Genomic DNA, 21,149 nt, shown 5'->3' on the forward strand with positions numbered 1-21,149 from the left:
AGACCCCATCAAAAAGAGAATTACAGACCAATATCCCTGATGAATATGGATGCCAAAATTCTCAACAAGATCCTAGCTAATAGGATCCAACAGTACATTAAAAGGATTATCCGTCACAACCAAGTGGGACTCATCCCTGGGATGCAAGGGTGGTTCAACATTCGCAAATCAATCAGTGTGATAGAACACATTAATAAGAGACAAGAATCATATGGTCCTCTCAATTGATGCAGAAAAAGCATTTGACAAAATACAGCATCCTTTCCTAATTAAAATCCGTCAGAGTGTAGGGACCAAGATACATTCTCAATTTCATAAAAACCATCTATGAAAAGCCTACAGCAAATATCGTTCTCAATGGGGAAAAGCTGAAAGCCTTTTCCTTAAGGTCAGGAACATGACAGGGATGCCCACTCTCGCCATTATTGTTCAACATAGTACTAGAAGTCCTAGCAACCGCAATCAGACAACAAAAAAGAATAAAAGGTATTCAAATTGGCAAAGAAATCAAACTCTCTTTGCAGATAACATGATACTTTATGTGGAAAACCCAAAATACCCCACCCCCAAATTACTAGAGCTCATACAACAACTCAGTAACATGGCAGGATACAAAATCAATGCTCAGAAATCAGTTGCATTTCTATACACGAACAATGAAACTGAAGAAAGAGAAATTAGGGAATCGATTCCATTTACAATAGCACCAAAAACCATAAGATACCTCAGAATAAACATAACCAGAGAGGTAAAGGATCTACACTTTAGAAACTACAGAGCACTGATGAAAGACATTGAAGAAGACACTAACAGATGGAAAAACATTCCATGCTCATGATCCAAAGAATAAACAGTTAAAATGTCTATGCTACGCAGAGCAATCTACACTTTCAATGCCATCCCGATCAAAATACCAATGACATTTTTCAAAGAGCTGGAACAAACAATCCTAAAATTTGTGTAGAACCAGAAAAGACCCTGAACTGCCAAGGAAAAAATGTTGAAAAAGAAAAACAAAGCTGGAGGCATCACGTTGTCAGATTTCAAGCTATACTACAAAGCTGTGATCACCAAGACAGCAGGGTACTGGCACAAAAACAGAGACACAGACCAATGGAACAGAATAGAGAACCCAGAAATGGACCCTCAACTCTATGGTCAACTAATCTTTGATAAAGCAGGAAAAAAAACAAAACAATGGAAAAAAGACAGTCTCTTCAATAAATGGTGTTGGGAAAATTGGACAGCTATATACAGAAAAATGAAGCTTTCCACTCTCTCTCACCATCCACAAAGATAAACTCCAAATGGATGAAAGACCTCGATGTGAGACAGGAATCCATCAAAATCATAGAGGAGAACTCAGGCTGTAACCTCTTCGACATCAGCCACAGCAACTTCTTTCATGACATGTCTCCAAAGGCAAAGGAAACAAAAGCAAAAATGAACTTTTGGGACTTCATCAAGGTAAAAAGCTCCTGCACAGCAAAGGAAACAGTCAACAAAACAAGGAAGCAGCCCACAGAATGAGAGAAGATAGTTGCAAATGACACTACAGATAGAAAGCTGGTATCCAAGATCTATAAAGAACTCCTCAAACTCAATACCCAAGAAACAAATAACCAAATCAAAAAATGGGCAGAAGATATGAACAGACACTTTTCCAATGAAGACATAGGAATGTCTAACAGACACATGAAAAAATGTTCAACACCATTAACCATCAGCGAAATTCAAATCCAAACCACGTTGAGATACCACCTTACACCAGTTAGGATGGCAAAAATTGACAAAGCAAGAAACAACAAATGCTGGAGAGGATGTGGAGAAAGGAGAACCCTCTTACACTGTTGGTGGAAATGCAAGTTGGTGCAGCCACTTTGGCAAACAGTGTGGAGGTTCCTCAAAAAGTTAAAAATAGAGCTATCCTATGACCCAGCAATTGCACTACCAGGTATTTACCCCAAAGATACAGATGTAGTGAAAAGAAGGGCCATATGCACCCCAATGTTCATAGCAGCATTGTCCACAATAGCCAAACTGTGGAAGGAGCCAAGATGCCCTTCAACAGATGAATGGATAAAGAAGATGTGGTCCATATATACAATGGAATATTACTCAGCCATCAGAATGATTACCCAACATTTTCATTGACATGCATGGGACTGGAGGAGATTATACTAAGTGAAATAAGTCAAGCAGAGAAAGACAATTATCATATGGTTTCACTCATTTGTGGAACATAAGGAATAGCAGAGAGATTGTTAGGAGAAGGAAGGGAAGAATGAAGGGGGGGTAAACAGAGGAGGAAATGAACCATGAAAGACTATGGACTCCGGGAAACAAACTGAGGGTTTTAGAGAGGAGAGGGCTGGGGAGATGGGCTAGCCCGGTGAAGGGTATTAAGGAGGGCACGTATTGCATGGAGCACTGGGTGTTATACCCAAGCAATGAATCATGGAACACTACATCAAAAACTAATGATGTACTGCATGGTGACTAACATCATAATTTAAAAAAAAAAAAAAAAGAATGAATGAATGAAAGAAATGCTTAAAGAAAAAAACCTGCAACCCAGAATATTCTATCCAGAAATGCTATCATTCAGAATAGAAGGAGAGGTAGTTTCCAAGACAAACAAAAGTTAAAGGAGTTCACCACTAAACCAGCCTTACAAGAAATGTTAAAGGGGATTCTTTGAGTGGAAAGGAAAAACTACACTCAGGAGTAAGAAAAGCAGTCTTTCATCAGTGCTCTGTAGTTTCTAAATTGTATTATTACTACAATAATAGTAGGGGACTTTAACACCCCACTTACATCAATGGACAGATCATCCAAACAGAAAACCAACAAAGAAACAGTGGCTTTGAATGACACACTGGACCAGATGCATCTAACATATATTCAGAACATTTCATACTAATGCAGCAAAGTATACACTCTTTTCAAGTGCACACAAAACATTCTCCAGAATGGATTACATATTGGGCCACAAAACAAGTCTTACAAATTCAGAAAGACTGAATTCATGATCATTTCAATAAATGCAGAAAAAATACTTGACAAAGTACAACATTCATTCATGATACAAACCCCCAAGAAGGTTTAGAGGGGACATACCTCAACCTAATAAAGGCCATATATGAAAAAATCAAAGCCAACATCATAGTCAGTGGTGAAAACCTTAGAGCTTTTCCCCTAAAATCAGGCACAAGACAAGAATTTCTACTCTCACCACTTTTATTCAACATAGTACTGGAAGTACTTGCCATAGCAATCAGAACAGAAAAAGAAATAAAAGGCATCCAAATTAGTACGGAAGAAGGAAAACTATTTGCAGATGACATGATACTACATAGAGAAAACGCTAAAGACCACCAGAAACCTATGAGAACTGATCAATGAATTCAGTAAGGTCACAAGATACAAAATCAATATACAAAAATCCACTGCATTTCTATACATATACTTAGAACAAAGTAGCAGAAAGAGAAATTAATAAAACAGTCCTATTTACAACTGCGCCAAAAATAATGAAATACCTGGCAACAAACTTAACAAAGGAGGTGAAAGACCTGTACTCTGAAAACTATAAAACACGGGTGAAAGAAATTGACAATGACACAATCAGAAAGATACTCGTCCTCATGTAGTGGAAGAAGAATTATCGTTAAAATATCATTACTGTGCAACGAAATCTACAGATTTAATGCAATCCGTATCAAAGTACCAACGGTATTTTTCACAGAACTAGAATAATCCTAAAATGTGTAAGGAACAACAGAAGTTCCCAAATAGCCAAAGCAATCTGTAAAAAGAAGAACAAAACTGGAGGCATCACAATCTCAGATTTCAAGTTAGATTCCATAACTGTACTAATTAAAACAGTATGGTACTGACACAGAAATACACAGATGAGTTACCAGAACAGACTAGAGATCCCAGAAATAAACCCACAATCTTATAGTCAATCTCCGACAAAGAAGGTAGAACATGCAATGGGAGAAAGGCAGTGTCTTCACAAATGGTGCTGGGAGAACTGGACAGCCACATACAGAAGAACAAAACTGCAACACGTTCTGACACCACACACAAAAATCCCAGACAAGAGCACAGGCAGTAATGTCTCTGATGTTGTCTGTAACATTTTTTTATATGTCTCCAGAGGCAAGGGGAAACAAAAGCAAAAATAACCTGTTGGGACTTCATCAAAATAAAAAGCTTCTGCACAGTAAAGGATACAGTCAACAAAACTAAAAACGTATTTAAGTGGGAGGAGATATTTGTGAATAACCTTATATATAAACTTATACAACTCAACACCAACGAAATAATCCAATTAAAAATGGCAGAAGACACAAACTGACATTTCTCCAAAGACGACATACAGATGGCAAACAGACACGTGAAAAAATGCTCAACGTCACTCATCATCAGGGAAATGCAAATCAAAACTACAAGATACCACCTCACACCTGTCTGAATGGCTAAAACCAAAAACTCAAGAAGCAAGTGTTGGTGAGGATGTGGGAAAAAAGTAACCTTTCTGCACTGTTGGTGGGAATGCAAACTAGTGCAGCCACTGTGGAAAACACTATGGAGGTTCCTCAAAAAATTAAAAGATCTACCCTAGATCTACCTTATAATCCAGGAATCACACTACTGCATATTTACCAAAAAAATATGAAAACGCTAAGTCAAAAGGATAGAGGCCCCACCATGTTTATAGAAGCATTACTTGTAGTAACCAAGCTACAGAAGCAAAGTGTCTATTCTACAATGGAATATTACTCGGCCATAAAAAAGAATGAAATCTTGCCATTTGCGACAACATGGAAGGATCTCGAGAATTTAATGCTAAGTGAAATAATTCAGTGAAAGACAAATACCATATGGTTTCACTCATATGTGGAATTTAAAAAACAAAAGGAGACAAATCAAAAACAGACTCTTGGGGCACCCGGGTGGCTCAGTCTGTTAGGTCATGATCCCAGGGTCCTGGGATCGAGCCCCGCATTGGGCTTCTTGCTCAGCGGGGAGTCTGCTTCCCCCTCTCCCCCTGCTCGTGCTCCCTCTTGCTCTCACAAATAAATTAATAAAATCTTAAAACAACAGACTCTTTACTATAGTGAACAAACAGATGGTCACCAGAGGGAAGGTGGGTGGGGGATGGGTGACATAGGTGAAGAGGATTAAGAGTACACTTATCATAATGAACACTGAGTAATATACAGAATTGTTGAATCACTGCATTGTACCCATGAAACTAATATAACACTGCATGTTAACTATACTGGAGATAAAATAAATTAAAAATGTTTAAAGGCACACGAAGTCAGAGGTGCCGGCTGGCTCAGTCAGTAGAGCATGCGATTCTTAATCTCAAGGTCATGAGTTCAAACCCCACGCTGGGTGTGGAGCCTACTTAAAAGTTAAAAAATAAATAATAAATAAATAGATAAAGGCACATAAAGTTAAACAGACATTTGTTGTTTGACTGCTTAATCAATGACATTAATTAACTTGCCTAGGTCACACCACTGGCAGATGGCAGAGCTGGAATTCAAACCTCTCTGCTGTAACTTTTCTTTCTGGACTGTTTTCCTCCTGTCCTGGAGCCTGCGGACATAATGCTTCTCTCAGCTAAAGGATGCCAGGAATGGAAAGAGGCTATGGGCTGCCAAGCGGCTCTCCCAGGCCCTCAGCTGCACCTTTAGGCCATCATGCTGTCTGGTCTTGACCCTGATGGACAATCCTAAGGCCTCAGTGGCTGCAGCAACCGCACCACTGAGGCAGGCACGGATCTGGGGGGGAGCTACACATCCCTGGGACTGTCCACGGGAGGGGGGACAGACTGTCACAGGGGTGAGGGCATGTGGAAGACAAATCCTAACATCTGGCTCTGAAAACCAAAAGGGCTGAATTTCAAGATTCTTAAAGCCAGCAAAACTTAAAACCTGGAATTTTAAAAATCACCAGCTCAGCTCTGGGAGAGAATGGAGCACAAGAGAAAATGGAGGCCCTGCCCTTGAAGAGACACCAGGACAGCCCCCAGAGATGGAGCTCCGAAGCAGCAGGGTGAGAAACACCTGGGGCAGATGGGAGGGAGAGTTATTTGCTAATCTCAGAGCTTGTCTGCAGGGACAGAGAACACTGGGGAGACCCCTCCAGGAACAAAGGAGCCCACGGCGCCATTTCTCTCGCCCACCCCCAGGATAAACACGGCTACCTGCAGGAACTAGCAGAGTGGCGACACTGCTACCCTACACCTCGCCCTGCACCCCTGCGCTTCGGGGGACCAACCCCTCCAGCCAGGCCTGCCCCAGGCCCAGCGCTGAGGGGACCCTCCCCCCACGGACTGTCGTCACATGTTGTGGCTCCGCCCCTGCCAACCCAGGGGGCCTGTCCCAGCTGTGGTGGCAGGTCCCCTCTCACAGAGGATGGGTGCAAAAAACCTTACAAAAACCGCATGCTCCAACCCCACGCACACTGGGGATGCGCCCCTCCAATTCACTTTTGGCCAGAGCCCATCCAAACCCGGGCCACACGCCTGGCAGTGTGCAAGCAGCCCCAACAGGGGCCAGCACCACCAAAGTGACTCCTGCCCTGCGGAGAGGGGAAGATAACCCTACGTTCCTCACCAGCTATGGCCCCGCTGGGGGCAGAGAGCTGGTCTGACTGCAGGCCCCCCCCACCCACGAAAACTTCTCCAGCTACAATGCAGGGAAAGTACATGCAGTCTTCTGCATCTCTGGCAAACTCCTGGTCTGACTCAACTCAAGCCCAAGGCAGCCCCAGGCTGCTCCACTAAACACTAGAGACCAGGCACCGCCCGCGGCAGGCAGAGCGCCGCCGCAGACAACTGGGCGGAAGGAAGAGGAGGCTGAGCCACAACAGCAGGGCACGTGCAACAGCTGGAAGACTCCCCGAAGTGCCAGGTTCCGGCGCACGGGACACCGCACCGCACGCACTCCAGGAACTCCTCAGAAGACCAGTATCTAAAAGAGCAGGAGACACAGCTGATCTTCCTAACACAGAAACAGACTCGGAGACCCAATGAGGAGACAGAGGAATACATCCCAAAGGAAAGGACAAAATGACAGCAAGAGACCAAAAACAAATGAAGATAAGAAAAATACACTAGATGGAATAAATAGCAGACTAGAGGAAGCAGAATGAATCGGCAATATGGAGGCAGAGGAATGGGAAGTAATCACGCGAAGCAAGTGGGGAAAAAATGATGCAAAATGACAATAGACGAGTTAGGGAAGCCAGTGACACCATGAGCGGAGTAACAGTCACAGTGTAAGGGTCCCAGAAGGAGAAGGGAGAGAAAAGAGGGAAGAAAATGTATCTGAGGAAATAACAGCTGCCAACTTTCTGATCAGGGGAAGGAAACAAATCCAGATTCGGGAGGCAAGAGATCCCCCCAAAAGATCAACCTAAGGAGGTCCACACCAAGACACAGTAATTAAAATGGCAAAACGTCATCGTAAAGAATTTTATTTAAAAGATTTATTTATTTGAGCAAGAGCATGAGCGGGGAGAGGGCAGAAGGAGAAGCAGGCTCCCCACTGAGCAGGGAACTAGATGTGAGACGCAATTCCAGGACCCTGAGATCATGACCTGAGCCGAAGGCAGAAACTCAACCGACTGAGCCATGTAGGTGCCCTGGCACCCAACTTTTTAATGAGTCCAAACTTCAACAACCTGCAAGATGTTTCCACTTGATCTCCCCATTCCTCCCCACATTCTCGCTAAACAAACCCTGCCCTTTAGCCATGCTGCTTGACTCACTGTCCCTTGAAAATACCAGCACAGGAAGAGGGGATGCCAATAGCCTGGAAATTGGTCTCCAGTTCATGTGGTCTCAGGTAACCTGGAGAGGTGTGCTGGGATTGTAACTGGTAGGTAAGCCTTTAGCTAGAGTCTCTAGAATATTCAGGAGGAGCTAAAAGGATATGTATTTTTTAAAAGCACTTGAAAATGACAAAGCATGCTTCCTGAGGGCCCAGAAGCCGTTCTCATCACGATCACACACACCCCAGCAGTGGTGCCTCCCTGTGGGGATGAGGGGACCACAGGAGCCACACTCTGCCCACACCACCCCTGGGGTCTGGTTCTGAGTCCCCTCAGCAGCTTTTAAGCTTTTGCATATGTGGAAGAATCTCACATCCTATGACCGCTGCTATCTTTCGGTCAGTTATCATTCTCACCATTCTGACAGCTGCCCACCTCCATTCGTTACCCCTCTCCCACCTCCAGTCAGAACGAAATCACTGTCAGCAGACGAATGCTCATCGTCTCCTAGGTAAGTAGGAATGTCTACCCACTGCGGGGCTCCCTACCGCCTCTCAACTTCTCCACATAAACAAACCATGCTGGGGCTCTATGGAATGCTGGTTTTTCGTGGCTGAGGAAATACGGTACAACCATCAGCCACGTAAGCAGGGAAATATCAAGGCCTATTTATGCTACATGACATGGGTAATGTCATCTCCCTCTGATGATTTTATCACATGAGCCATTTATTGTACACTTACTGTCAAAATGTCAGTATTCACAGATTTCCAATGTGGTGATTGGTAAACAATGACTGGGGTAAATCATGAACCCTCTGAAATCATATGCATAATTTTGCACGTACCCTCTTTTTCCAGGGAGGAGAGTCAAGTTTTCAACTACTGGGGAAAAACTAGCAGCACCCCTCACCAGAGGTTAAAAAACAGCACACTGTGGCGTTCTAAGGTCTCCTCTTTGATCCTTCTGCGTTCTTTTTCTGTTCTCAATCCATCTGCAGACCACAAACTCTGTATTCTCTGCATGGCTTAGCCTGTTGCCAGAGGCCTGCACGAGCCGAACAATAACCACCAGCTGGGTGGTTTACCTGGAGGTGAAGCCTGGAGATGGAAAGTGGGGGAGCCCTGCACACAGGAGACTGCACTCCAAATGGACAACAGAGAGAACCTGCTGAGGCCCGAAGCTGCATTTAAAATGACGCAGGATTTGAGCGGGAGGGGCTACTGAAGAAAACGTTACTAAGGGAAAAGGTAGATCTGCGGAAAGCCCCCATGTAAATATTTAAAACACCCACAAGTACAGAATTAGATGTGCGGAGCAGAGGAATGTAGTACAGAGACTTCTGGTCAGAAGGTCAGGTGACCTGAATTCCAGATGCTCTGCCTCTGTCGACCCTAGACAAGTCACGAAACAACCTAAGTTTTGGTTTTCCCAACTACGGGTACGGAGGTTGGACAAGAAGATCTTAGGGTTCCATATATACAATGGAATATTACTCAGCTATCAGAAAGAACGAGTTCTCAACATTTGCTACAACATGGACGGCACTGGAGGAGATAATGCTAAGTGAAATAAGTCAAGCAGAGAAAGACAACTATCATATGATTTCTCTCATCTATGGAACATAAGAACTAGGATGATCGGTAGGGGAAGAAAGGGATAAAGAAAGGGGGGGTAATCAGAAGGGGGAATGAAACATGAGAGACTATGGACTATGAGAAACAAACTGAGGACTTCAGAGGGGAGGGGGGTGGGGGAATGGGATAGACCGGTGATGGGTAGTAAGGAGGGCACGTATTGCATGGTGCACTGGGTGTTATACACAACTAATGAATCATCGAGCCTTACATCGGAAACCGGGGATGTACTGTATGGTGACTAACATAATATAATAAAAAATCATTTAAAAAAAAAAAAAAAAAGATCTTAGGGTTCCAACATTTTACGGTTCCAAACGTCCTTAGAAGCTCGCTTAGATACAGGGTGAGACAGAAAAACAGAATCTCAAAAGTGGAGGACACAGATCAGTGTGTCTGCTCCCAGCGTCCACAACGAACACCCGCCGGCACTCACCACTTACTTCTTGGGGGTTCTCCTGGCAGAGCTCTGGGGGTTCACATGCAAGGGTGGTTACCCTGGGCAGGAGCTGGAGGCTCTGACACTCCAAAGAGGCTCCTTGAAATTCTGTCACCAGTGGGTACATGTCCTGTCCCTGAGTATAGACAGAAGCCTGGGGACAAAAGATTCACCTTGAAAAGGCATCCTGGTGGGAACCAGACTGAACAGCAGTTAGGGACATTTTCCAGAACAGCAGACGAGCCCCATTTAATCTTGTAAAGCAGCAGCGAGTAAGACAGAGGAGCCACGCAGAGCCTCACCCATGCGGTAAACGAGGGCTGCACATGTACTAAGATCCAGCCTTCGTTCTGCACGCTGGGCTTATCGTGACAAACAAGACACAGGCGGACACAGAAGCTGTGCCCAGAAGAAAACAGAATAAACCCAGATGGATGCTTACACTCGCAGATGGAGATTTACTGAGGAACAGAGTGTCTACACGATCTCACAACCTCTCCCAAGGATTACTTACTAATGACAAGGGGGAAAATGGGAACTTTATAACACAGAATCGGACAGACCACCTTAACCTCGTCAGTAATGGGACAGCCCGTCACGGTGTGCCTCCCGATGGGACGCCCTAAGGAAAACACAGCTTCCGTGGGATTCTAGCCTAAATGCACAAGCTGGACCCTATCATGCGAAAATAGAGACAAACCCACGTTTACGGGCATTCCATAAAATCACTGGCTTGTGCTCTTCTCAAATATCAATATCATGACAAAGACCAAGCAACTGCTCCAGACTCAAGGAGACGAGCGTAAAGGCAAGTACATGGAACGTGTGATGCTGGACTGTAGCCTCAATCAGGGTAAAATTGCCATCAAAAAACACTACTGGGATGATATGGCAAAATGTGAACAAGGACTACTGTGTAGATGATAGTATCACGACAATTCTAATTTCCCAAAACTTGATCTCTGTATTCTGGTCATACAAAAGAACGCCTTTGCTCTTCGGAAATACATACTGCACACTGAGGTGTTCTGACATAACGAGCTATGGTGACCCCAAATCTCTCTCAAACGGTTGAAGAAAACACGAAGCATGAGTGCATGCAGACCCACACGTACACGGAGAGGACGGGGGTAGCGCTCCACAAGAGGGGCACATCGGGACTGGGTGAAGAGGACACAGGAGTTCTCTGTGCTACCTTCCCAGATACTTCTGTCAGTTATAAATTATTTGAAAACAAAGTTAAAAACAGATTTCCCTAACCTGCTGTCGTGGGTCTCCTGTGTCTTTCTGCAGATCTTCCAGCACAGTCACCACCTGCTCGCCGCTCTCTGGCTGCTGCTCCCGCACCCAGGCCTGCAGCTCCTCGGGCAGGATGGTCAGGAACTGCTCCAGCACCAGCAGCTCCACGATCTGCTCCTTGCTGTGGGTCTCGGGCCGCAGCCAGCGTCGGCACAGCTCCCGGAGCCGGCTCAGCGCCTCGCGGGGTCCGGGAGTCTCCTGGTAGCAGAACTGTCGGAAGCGCAGACGGCAGAGCTCCTGAGCGCAGCGGCTGCTCTCCTGTGAGCCCCACGTCTGCTCCCACGTGGGGTCCTCCTCCTTCACTTTCACAAGGCTGTCTCCACTTTCAGGTGCAGGGCCTGGCAAAGCTTCATCCATTCTGAGCTTAAAGGAAAAGGTTCGCTTAGCCCAGGTCTACACTTCAAAAATGTTTGCCCACATCCAAGGCATAAGGATGGGCAACATGAAGTTGCAAGAGGTTCAAAATTCCATGAACCATACTTATATTCCCCCCCCCCGGAAGTCACACTCAGAAACTGAGTCTGCGTGCCTGTGTTACCAGTGAGATTAATCAGAAATCTATCCTGAACCCTAAGGGGGTTGAGCCAGGAGGTAAGGGATGTAGAGTAAACGATGTGAGGGAAGCAGGGTCAACAATAAGAATGCTCGAGCAGCCTCTACTTCGGCTGGAGAGAAGAGAGAATTTTATCCATGGCAGAGCCAAACATACTCTCATCTGTGTACTTCCAACAGAATATTCCACCTCAAATGCAGGGGAGGGAGACTGTTTCTAAAGTCTCCTGTCCCCTAAAATTTCTTAGGATGAGATTTTATCACTCCTTTCATCAGGAGGTGGAGTGTATTTCTCCTTCCCTTGAATCTGTGCTGACCTATGACTGGCTTTGGCCAAGAGAACATGGCAGAAATGGCTTTGCGAGAGGAAGTGTGCTGCGGCCCTTGGCGCACTGCCGTGAGCCTGCCCAGCCGTGAGAAAGCCCCAGCTGGCCAGACACAGGTCATGTGGATTGGAATCCAGGGGCCCAACTGAAGTCCAGAGCACCTAGCTCCCAGCTGATCGTACCCACAGGTCACTCCGCCAGTAGAAATGCCCAGTCAACCCAATGAATCAAGAAAAATAGTAAGTTGAGGATGTTTTAAAGCACTTTTTAAAATATAAGAATAAAAAATTGAAACACATGCTTCAAGTTCTTTTTCTCTCCCTTTTGTGATCTCATTAATCCCAGTTTCAGTACATCTCTATTCTAAGACTACGCAAATCCCTGCTGACTCCCAACTCGCCTTTACATTCCTGACTCACATCTTAAAATGCCAGTAGGGTGCCTTCCAGCTTCTCCTGGGTCATAATTTCAACACATCCCAAGCTGAAATCCGAGTCCCATCAAAGCTGTACTCACTGTTCTCCCCATTTCCACTGGCATCACCACCATCCCCCATGCATTCAGGCTTCAAAGCCTGCCTCTCACACAATCATTCTGAGTCCAGTCAGTCCTTCCTCCGAAATACCTCTTGCAGCCATTCCCTCCCTTTTATCCCCTATTACCATTGACATTCACGACTACAGCAATGTTCTGTGCGGTATCTGGCACCTGAACAGGGACGTGGAATAACAACGGAGGAGGAGCCCCGAGAGATAAAGAAGCAAGGTCTTGGACGTTTCCCGCTGATAAGTCGGGGTACTTTAGCAGGGTATGGGTAATTTTCAGAGCACAGATCATTATCGCCCTTATGTTTCTCTTTTCGAGGCAACTCCTAAGCAGGAGGAGTTAAGGTTAGCGAGGGCAAACTTTCTGACTTACTAAAAGTCATAGAAGAATACTGTTCGTGGTTTCCCACGCTGGGGACCTTAGATCTGCAAGCATGGGAAAAAGTAGGGCATGAACTTAAGCAACAGCACGCTCGAGGAGAGCCTATCCCCGTCACTATTTGGTCTACCTGGTCTCTGATTTGTTCTATTCTGGAACCACTTCAAACTCCGGACTCAGAGAGTGATACTGAACCTGAGTCCTAATGCCAAAGATGAGTCCCCAACAGGACCTGAACGCGCTGTCCCAGAAGGAGGAAAAGTAGAACCCGTCCCCCCCCCCACAGAAGTGGACGGTTTCCCGCCGCCACCTTCACTTACAGAAAGAAACAGTATTTTCCTCTCATAAAAACAGGCAACAGCTCCATTATATAAGGAACAATCTCAATCCTCACTTTCAGCGGTCCAAAAAGGCTTGCTCCTGGCCAAACAAGGAGACTTGGATGCTCTACGATTTGCTTTCCCGGTAACCATAAGGGAACATTTGCCTCCCGGGGTAGATCCCAACCACCCGGAAGGAATATATGAAGCCACGCACGAACCCTTTCCCTTTAAAGTTCTCGAAGAGTTAAAACAGGCAGTTCAAACTATGGTACTAATTCGCCCTTCACTCTGGGCCTTACTCAGGGTGTTGCGGAAGGTAACTGATTAATTCCCACGGACTGGTCTCTGTTAGCGAAGACCATCCTACTCCCCGGGGAATTCTTACAAGTTCATACGTGCTGGCAAGATCATGCAGAGACTGCTGCGAATCATCATCGAGCTCACAACATCCCTGTCTCTTTAGAACAACTGATGGGGGTAGGGCCCTGGAGTCAGGTACGGCAACAACTGCAGATGACCAATCAAGCTATAGGACAGCTTCGCAGATGCTGCTCCCATGCCTGGGAAAAAACGGAGTCTAAATCTACTGCTAACACCTCTTTTCAAAAGATGATTCAAGGAGCTAAAGAGCCTTACACTGAATTCACAGGAAGATTACAGGAAGCTATTAGAAGATCAATAATGTAGAAGCTGCAGACACATTATTACAATTATTGGCCATGAAAATGCAAATTCAGATTGCAAAAAGGTTATAGCCCCTTTTAAAGGAAAAGGCACTCTTGTTGACCACATCAAATTATGCCAAGGTGTAGGCACCGAGACCTACAAAGCTGACTTCTAGCTCAGACCATGGCAGCCTTAACGAATAAAGGGACAATGCTTCAACTGTGGAAAAACCGGGCATACTTGCGCCCAATGCCGTCTTAAGAGTAAAAATACAACGGGGAAAAAACAATCGAAAAAATAATTCTCCCGGTCTTTCCCCCCAATCATCAGTGTCAAGGGCCTCACCCTCCAGACCACCAAGATCACACTGCCAGGAACCGAGACGGCGAAGATGCCCCCATGGGGTCAGATCAAGAAGCTGGCCCAGAAAGCAGAAGTGCCGCACAATGAACAACGCCCCTCTACCCCTGGCAATAGGGCTGTTACCATGATGGCCTTATTGACGGCAGCCCTAAGTATTCCCCTCTGCCACAGGCACCAGCCACCAATTATTGGGCTTATGTACCTAATCCCCCTCTTATCAGGCCAATTGAATGGGATGATGACACTGTCCCTGTATACATTAATGGATCTAAATGGATGCCAGGAATAGCAGACCATAGGCTCCCGATTTTCCCTAAAGAAGAAGCACAAGAAATTAATATCACCTTGGGCTTTAATACGAGACCTATATGTATTGGCCGTTACGAAAATTGCTTAAGACCGCTAAACCAGGGATGGCTGGTGACCTCTCCTGGAGGCGTTAATTCCTCCAAAATGTAACTTCATTTGGTATCTACTGTGGGCTTTGCCTACAATTTTACCGAAGAAAACATTGAAATCCCACCGATACCAAAATGTAAAACGGCCAGAGTGTGGTCAGATGAAGGGATTCAACCCAATTGGGAGGAACGCAGAGCACATCATCCCAGTGCATTAATTAATGATTCCTACGTAGTACGGGACTGGTCCTCCAAGGGGTTCGCAATGTTCCCATCATCGAACCTTACGATGGCATGTATTCAATCATACCTCCATTTATGCTATTTCCGATGGCCCCACAGCTAACCCCACATGGGTTAGCGGCCCCCCTCCTTTTAGGGACTACCGCAAAAGACAAAAACATTTATGGAAACTTGCTGTGGCACAGGCCCCTATTAGGATCTGGAATGGGACCTATTTCAAAGATGAAAACTATAGTTTAAACTTTCAGACGGTCGATAAGGACTATATTCAGGCTTGTGTGAGAGACCCATATGTGTTGGTGGTAGGACCCCTTAAATTGGATATGTCCCAAAAAGAGCTTTTTTGCACAAATTGCAGGTTATATACCTGCCTAAATCATAATATAAATACCGACCAATCAATCATCTTATTAGCACGAAGGAGAGTTGGAATATGGATACCCACTGAACATCCCCGTCCATGGGAGAGTTCTCCCGACATGCATGCCTTGTTAGTGGTCCTACATAAGTGGGCCCGACGCTCAAAAAGGCTTGTAGGACTCCTTATCAAGGCTATTCGCAGCATTACTGCCATGACCACCATAGCTGCGGGCGCAGGAACAGCATTGCACCAAACAGTTCAAACGACAAGATTTGTGCAAGATTGGCATCACAATGCCAGCAAGGCATGGAGTCAACAAACTATTATTGATCAAAAGATAAATGAACGACTCTCAGATCTAGAATATACTATGGCATATCTAGGATATGAAATACAAAATATTAAATTAGACATGCGCCTTGTGACTGGAACGTCACCACATTTTGTGTTACTCCCTTTCCTTACAATGCAACCGAAATTCCTTGGGACAAAATTCGGAGACATCTATTTAATCATTATGGTAACGATTTAACTCTTGATATTAAACAGCTACATTATACCATTCAGGGCATCACTCGGGCCGACTTACAAAACGTACCAGGCTTAAGCCTGGCGGAAAATATTGATGGGGCACTGTCCCCCTTAAAGCCTTTCCAGTGGTTTAACAATAACGGTACTAGCCTTCTAGGAGCTCTGCTACTGCTTTTTATCTCTCTGTTTGTAATGTGCTTAGTCCTCAGATGCGAAAGAAGTCTTCCAACGGGTGACGGAACGCGAAGTGGCCAAGTCCACCTTCCTGCTCCTACAAAAAGAAAAAGGGGGAAACGCAGCGGCCTAGCTGAGAGCTTATGCTAAAGATATATATAGTAGGAAAACATGTTTGGGAGCCCCGGCGGCTTTAGCGTGGACGTCAGAGCACAGCAGCTGAGAACGCCGCTTGCTCAGGGCCCATCGCCCTGAGATAAGAAGCGGCGGGAACACCTGGTCCGCTCAGGGCTGCACGCCGCCCCATCGGAGACCTGATTGCTCCTGATGATAGCCCTAGGGTCCGTAGAAACATGCGTAAGAACAGGCTTCACCTGCTGAATGTTACATCATTTACTCCCGTGACCTTCCCCACAATGTACTATTCGCTGAAGACTTCCTGAAGAATCATTAACTGTGAAGGACTGCGCTCATTCATCCAGGGTGTGCTACAGACCACGAGACCCCCTTTGGTTACCCTTGTCTTTGATGGTTTACCGCCAATACATATGCAAGGCTGTAGCTGTTCCGGGCGATGGCACTCTTTGCGATCGTCCCCTGCTCCCTCGTTTCTCTCACAACTAACCGGTCTGTGCCTCGTCCTTCTTCGAATCGCCCGGGCTCCGCGGGCGGCTCCCCGGCAGGTATCCCTGCCCCACAGTCCACTCTCATCACCCCATTAATATTTCCTAAAGCACCATTCGGACCGTGTTCAACACATCTCCCCCACCAAAAAGAGGGTTTCAACCGCTTCTCCTTGGACTGGATTCAAACTCCCCAGGATCTGACCTTCCCTGGGTTTTTACTGGTTTGTCTGTCATTCGATAAGCTACCAAGCACGTCATTATTTTCCATGCACAACACTAACCCCGAAATAAAAGACACAGTCCCTACCCTCTTTGCAAACTCCTCACGTCACTGCCATGCTGACCTGCTCGACTTTTCCCCACCCACCTTGTCCTTCATGGCCAGGACTGCCTTTCTAGGAGGACACATTTCCCAAGTCCCAGCGCAAACGCCACCCTACACCTCATGTCCAGACAGAGGAAACCCCTCTGTCCACCAGGCCATTCGCGGGAGAGCCAGCCCGACCCACCGTGCCCATCCAGTCGCTTTCTGGCTCCCACCACCCACCCCCACACTGGACAGAGGCCAGGTCCGCAGCGCCCGGCTCCCGCCCCCCCCCGGGGGTCAGAGGCCCCGTCCGCATGGCCCCGGCGAGCCCGGCTCCCGCCCCCCCCCCGGGGGTCAGAGGCCCCGTCCGCATGGCCCCGGCGAGCCCGGCTCCCGCCCCCCGAGGTCAGAGGCCCGGTCCGCACACCCCCGGCGAGCCCGGCTCCCGCCCCCCGGGGTCAGAGGCCCAGTCCGCACACCCCTGGCGAGCCCGGCTCCCGCCCCCCGAGGTCAGAGGCCCGGTCCGCACACCCCCGGCGAGCCCGGCTCCCGCCCCCCGAGGTCAGAGGCCCGGTCCGCACACCCCCGGCGAGCCCGGCTCCCGCCCCCCGAGGTCAGAGGCCCGGTCCGCACACCCCCGGCGGGCCCGGCTCCCGCCCCCCGGGGTCAGAGGCCCCGTCCGCACGGCCCCGGCGAGCCCGGCTCCCGCCCCCCGGGGTCAGAGGCCCGGTCCGCACACCCCTGGCGAGCCCGCTCCCACCCCCCGGGGTCAGAGGCCCCGTCCGCACACCCCCGGCGGGCCCGGCTCCCGCCCCCCGGGGTCAGAGGCCCCGTCCGCACGGCCCCGGCGGGCCCGGCTCCCACCTGGTGTCCGGGCAGCACGGCGGTCGGAGAAGGCACGGAGGGGCACCCCGAAGGCACCGAGCGAGCGCGCAATACGTGCGCGTCCGACTGCTGGTCAGCTGACCAAAAGCTCAAGGAACGCGTTCAGCGGAGAAGCGGCAGCCTCGCCACAGACTCCGAGGGGCAGAGAGCCCAAGGCTCCAAAGCTACTCCTTCCGCCGCTCGGGCAGCCGAGGAGCGGCTTTTCTAGGAACGCGGTCCCGGCCTCTCTAGGATCGAGGCCGCGCTTCTCGCTAGTGCGCCGGGCGGACCCCCGCCGCCGCCCCGCGCAGGCGCGTCCCGAAGACCCGAGCGGGCCCCTCATCTCTGCAAATCTTTTCAATGAAAAACAAGATGGCGAAGGCAAAGCCGAGACTCTTAGGATCCTCTGCGGTTGCTGGTTAGACAGATGAACAATGACAACATAGCAAGCAGCACAAATTCTTAAAACTTAAATATGCAGGTTATATATGCCCAAATGAAACTCAAGTTGGGTAGAGACGAGAAAATGAAAAGTGCCCCATCCCCAAAGTTACCGTTGTTAGTATTTTTTGTACGTTTTCCCGGACACTACCAGCCACGGAGTAGCGCTCAATAAACACCAGTTTAGTGACTATGTAGCTGTATATTTTTTAACACTTATGGGATCACAACATGAATTTGCACCTCAGCCTTTTCTGCTTAGCTTGGAGATCTTTCCATTCACCTTATTTTTTAACAGCCGAATAGTTTCCGTTGTACGGACACACCCCAGTTCACCTACCATCCCTGTTGTTTTACGGTAGTGTGCACACGCGTCTGTGTGTGTACAGAAGTCATGTGGATACGGGAATGCAGAGAACAGACAACATCTTCACGAATTTAATGATGCCAGCTTAAGTACTACACAGTGGAACGGATCCGTCAAAGAGCATGTGCCCTTAAAATTTTATATACAGCTCCCCTATTTTTTAGGGCACTGCTGTTTAAAATAAAAATTTAATAGAAAAATCCGGAAAAATGTGAGCATGGCTGTTCACAAAATCAAGAGTTATAAATGACCAAGTCACATTCTAGATGTTCAACTTTGATGGGAAAAGTATTCTTCAAAACCCCTTACAAAACAGACTCGTTTCATATGCACCAGATTGTCAAATGTGTGAGAGAGTAATTCCCAGGTTTGATGTGGGTATGGAAAAACGGGCATTTTCACAAACTGCGAACAGAAGGCACAGGTTAGTATAACCTTTCTGGAGGGCAATCTGGCAAATGAATCAAACCTTAGGAAATGTGCCTACGCCTTTGTCTCATTCATTCTAGTTTCAGGAATTGAACGAAGGAAAAGAATTCTACAAGGTGAGCAAAGCTACTACATCCAAATGTTCACTGAACTGTTTGTGGTGACAAACTATAAACTAAATGACTAACAATGAGAACACATACCGGAGAATACCGGGCAACCTGTATTAAACTCTCTCTGGGGCACCTGGGTGCTCCGTTCCGAAGCTGTCTTCGGCTCAGGTCGTGATCTCAGGGTCCTGGGATCAAGTCCTGTATCGGCTCCCTGCTCAGCAGGGAGCCTGCTTCTCCCTCTCCTGCTCCCCCTGCCTGTGCTCTCTCACTCCGTCACTTTCTCTAATAAAATCTTTTTTTTTTTTACTTTTAAAAAATAAAAATAAATGATCTTCCATGAAGACTTTTAGTTATCTTGGTGTCTTAATGAGGGATTTTTTTGTTTGTTAGCAAGGTTCAGAAACCCAATCAAACGGACTTAAAAGAAACCTTTAACGGAAGGAAGCAAGGGCATTCCTTGGGCTCCCAAGACCTGCTGGGAGTGCGGTGGACCTCAGGAGCTGAGGGCCGGAGTCGCTTGTCCTGAGTCTCTCTGAGCCTCCTGGGGTCCCAGCTTCAGGACTTGCCTTCATTCTTTTACTTCTCACTGGGCTGGTTTGTTCCTATTTGGTGTTTATGGAAAAATGGTTCCAGCTCTAGATTAGTTTCTTGTTCAAATGTCTAACAGAGACCAATGAGAATCTGTGACCCAATATGGAACTTCTGCCCAAGCCTGGCTTAGGGGTCCCCCACCCCGGTCAATCCTCAGTGGTCGGAGAAGGGTCACATGGCAAGCTGCCTACCCGGATCGTGGCAGAACTGGCCTAGAATGGAATGGGCAGAAAGGCAAATGGATTGTCTTTTTCTTTTACAAATCAAAACTGTTCATGATACGAAGTCCAGTGAGAAAAGTAGTGTTTCTATGCATAAGAAAGATCAGTATCTCAAAATACATCATTAAGAGATTATATCTGGACTGAACATGAAGCAGGATGATTTGCTTTACGTTTTTCAAGGTTTTTACAAAATACATGAATTTCTATCATAAACAAAAGTTAATTTACTAAGGACTTATGAAGAAAAAACATGAACAACTATAGCAGAAATTATCAGTACTGTGAATGTACGTATACGCACACACTAAACAGTGATTTTTTTTTTTAAGATTTTATATTTATGTGACAGAGACAGACAGCCAGCGAGAGAGAGAGAACACAAGCAGGGGGAGTGGGAGAGGAAGAAGCAGGCTCCCAGTGGAGGAGCCCGATGTGGGGCTCGATCCCAGAACGCCGGGATCAGGCCCTGAGCCCAAGGCAGACGCTTAACGACTGCGCCACCCAGGCGCCCCAAACAGTGATTATTTTTGACAGGTGAAAATTAGGGTGCTTTATTTTTCCCTCTCCTGTTTTTCCATACTACATTTATAACGGCACACTTGTTGATAACTTCATCAGTTTTTTTAAACAGGAGAGTGAGCAGGAAATGAAGACACATGAGGACCACTCTTCTCTGAACATTAGAGGCTACTATCCCAACAGAAAAGCTCCTCAGCAGAAGGCACTCTGCAATACAGCTCGTCCTTTCTGGGCTGCTGCCTCCGAACAGACTTTCAGCTTTCCTTCTAGAGCATCTAACATGTGGCACAGCCACAAAATCTCCAACAAGATCTGTTATAACCTCTGCCCTTTGTTCAATGTTTCTGTAATCTTCAAGAATAGAGAAGAAGAGCATGTTATTAAAATATACCTGTATCCAGGGGCTCCTGGCTCTTGATTTCGGCTCAGGTCATGATCTCAGGGTCCAGGGCATGGAGCCTGCTTGAGATTCTCCCATCCCCTCACCCTCTTACCCTCCCCGCCCCCCTGCTCTCTTCAAAAAAAATTTTAAAAATATATACCTGTATCCAACATTTATGTCCAAGAGGTTAAGGGTGTGCCCCCAGGGTACTGATGAGAACACCATTTCCTTTGGGGCTGTGTGAGGGATC

At 46.9% G+C, this 21,149-nt stretch overlaps 1 protein-coding gene across 6 annotated transcripts in view; it reads right to left on the reverse strand.

The window, feature by feature from the left end:
* Nucleotides 1-18,121, reverse strand: part of PGBD1 (piggyBac transposable element derived 1) — a 38,313-nt gene extending 20,192 nt beyond the window's left edge. Inside the window, exons 1-2 of one of the 6 annotated variants that reach the window (XM_045800617.2) lie at nucleotides 17,834-18,107; nucleotides 11,137-11,538 (exon numbers count right to left, since the gene is read on the reverse strand). In XM_045800617.2, coding sequence (XP_045656573.2) covers nucleotides 11,137-11,532 — 396 coding nt within the window. In that variant the 5' untranslated portion in view covers nucleotides 11,533-11,538; nucleotides 17,834-18,107. The other 5 variants (XM_045800615.2, XM_045800614.2, XM_087857987.1 and 2 more) reach the window with 5 other exon arrangements.
* Between the last annotated feature and the right edge of the window lie 3,028 nt (nucleotides 18,122-21,149).

This window comes from Ursus americanus, chromosome 32 (genome assembly GCF_024610735.1).
Source record: "Ursus americanus isolate L20-20 chromosome 32, mUrsAme1.1.p, whole genome shotgun sequence".
Lineage (NCBI taxonomy): Eukaryota > Metazoa > Chordata > Mammalia > Carnivora > Ursidae > Ursus > Ursus americanus.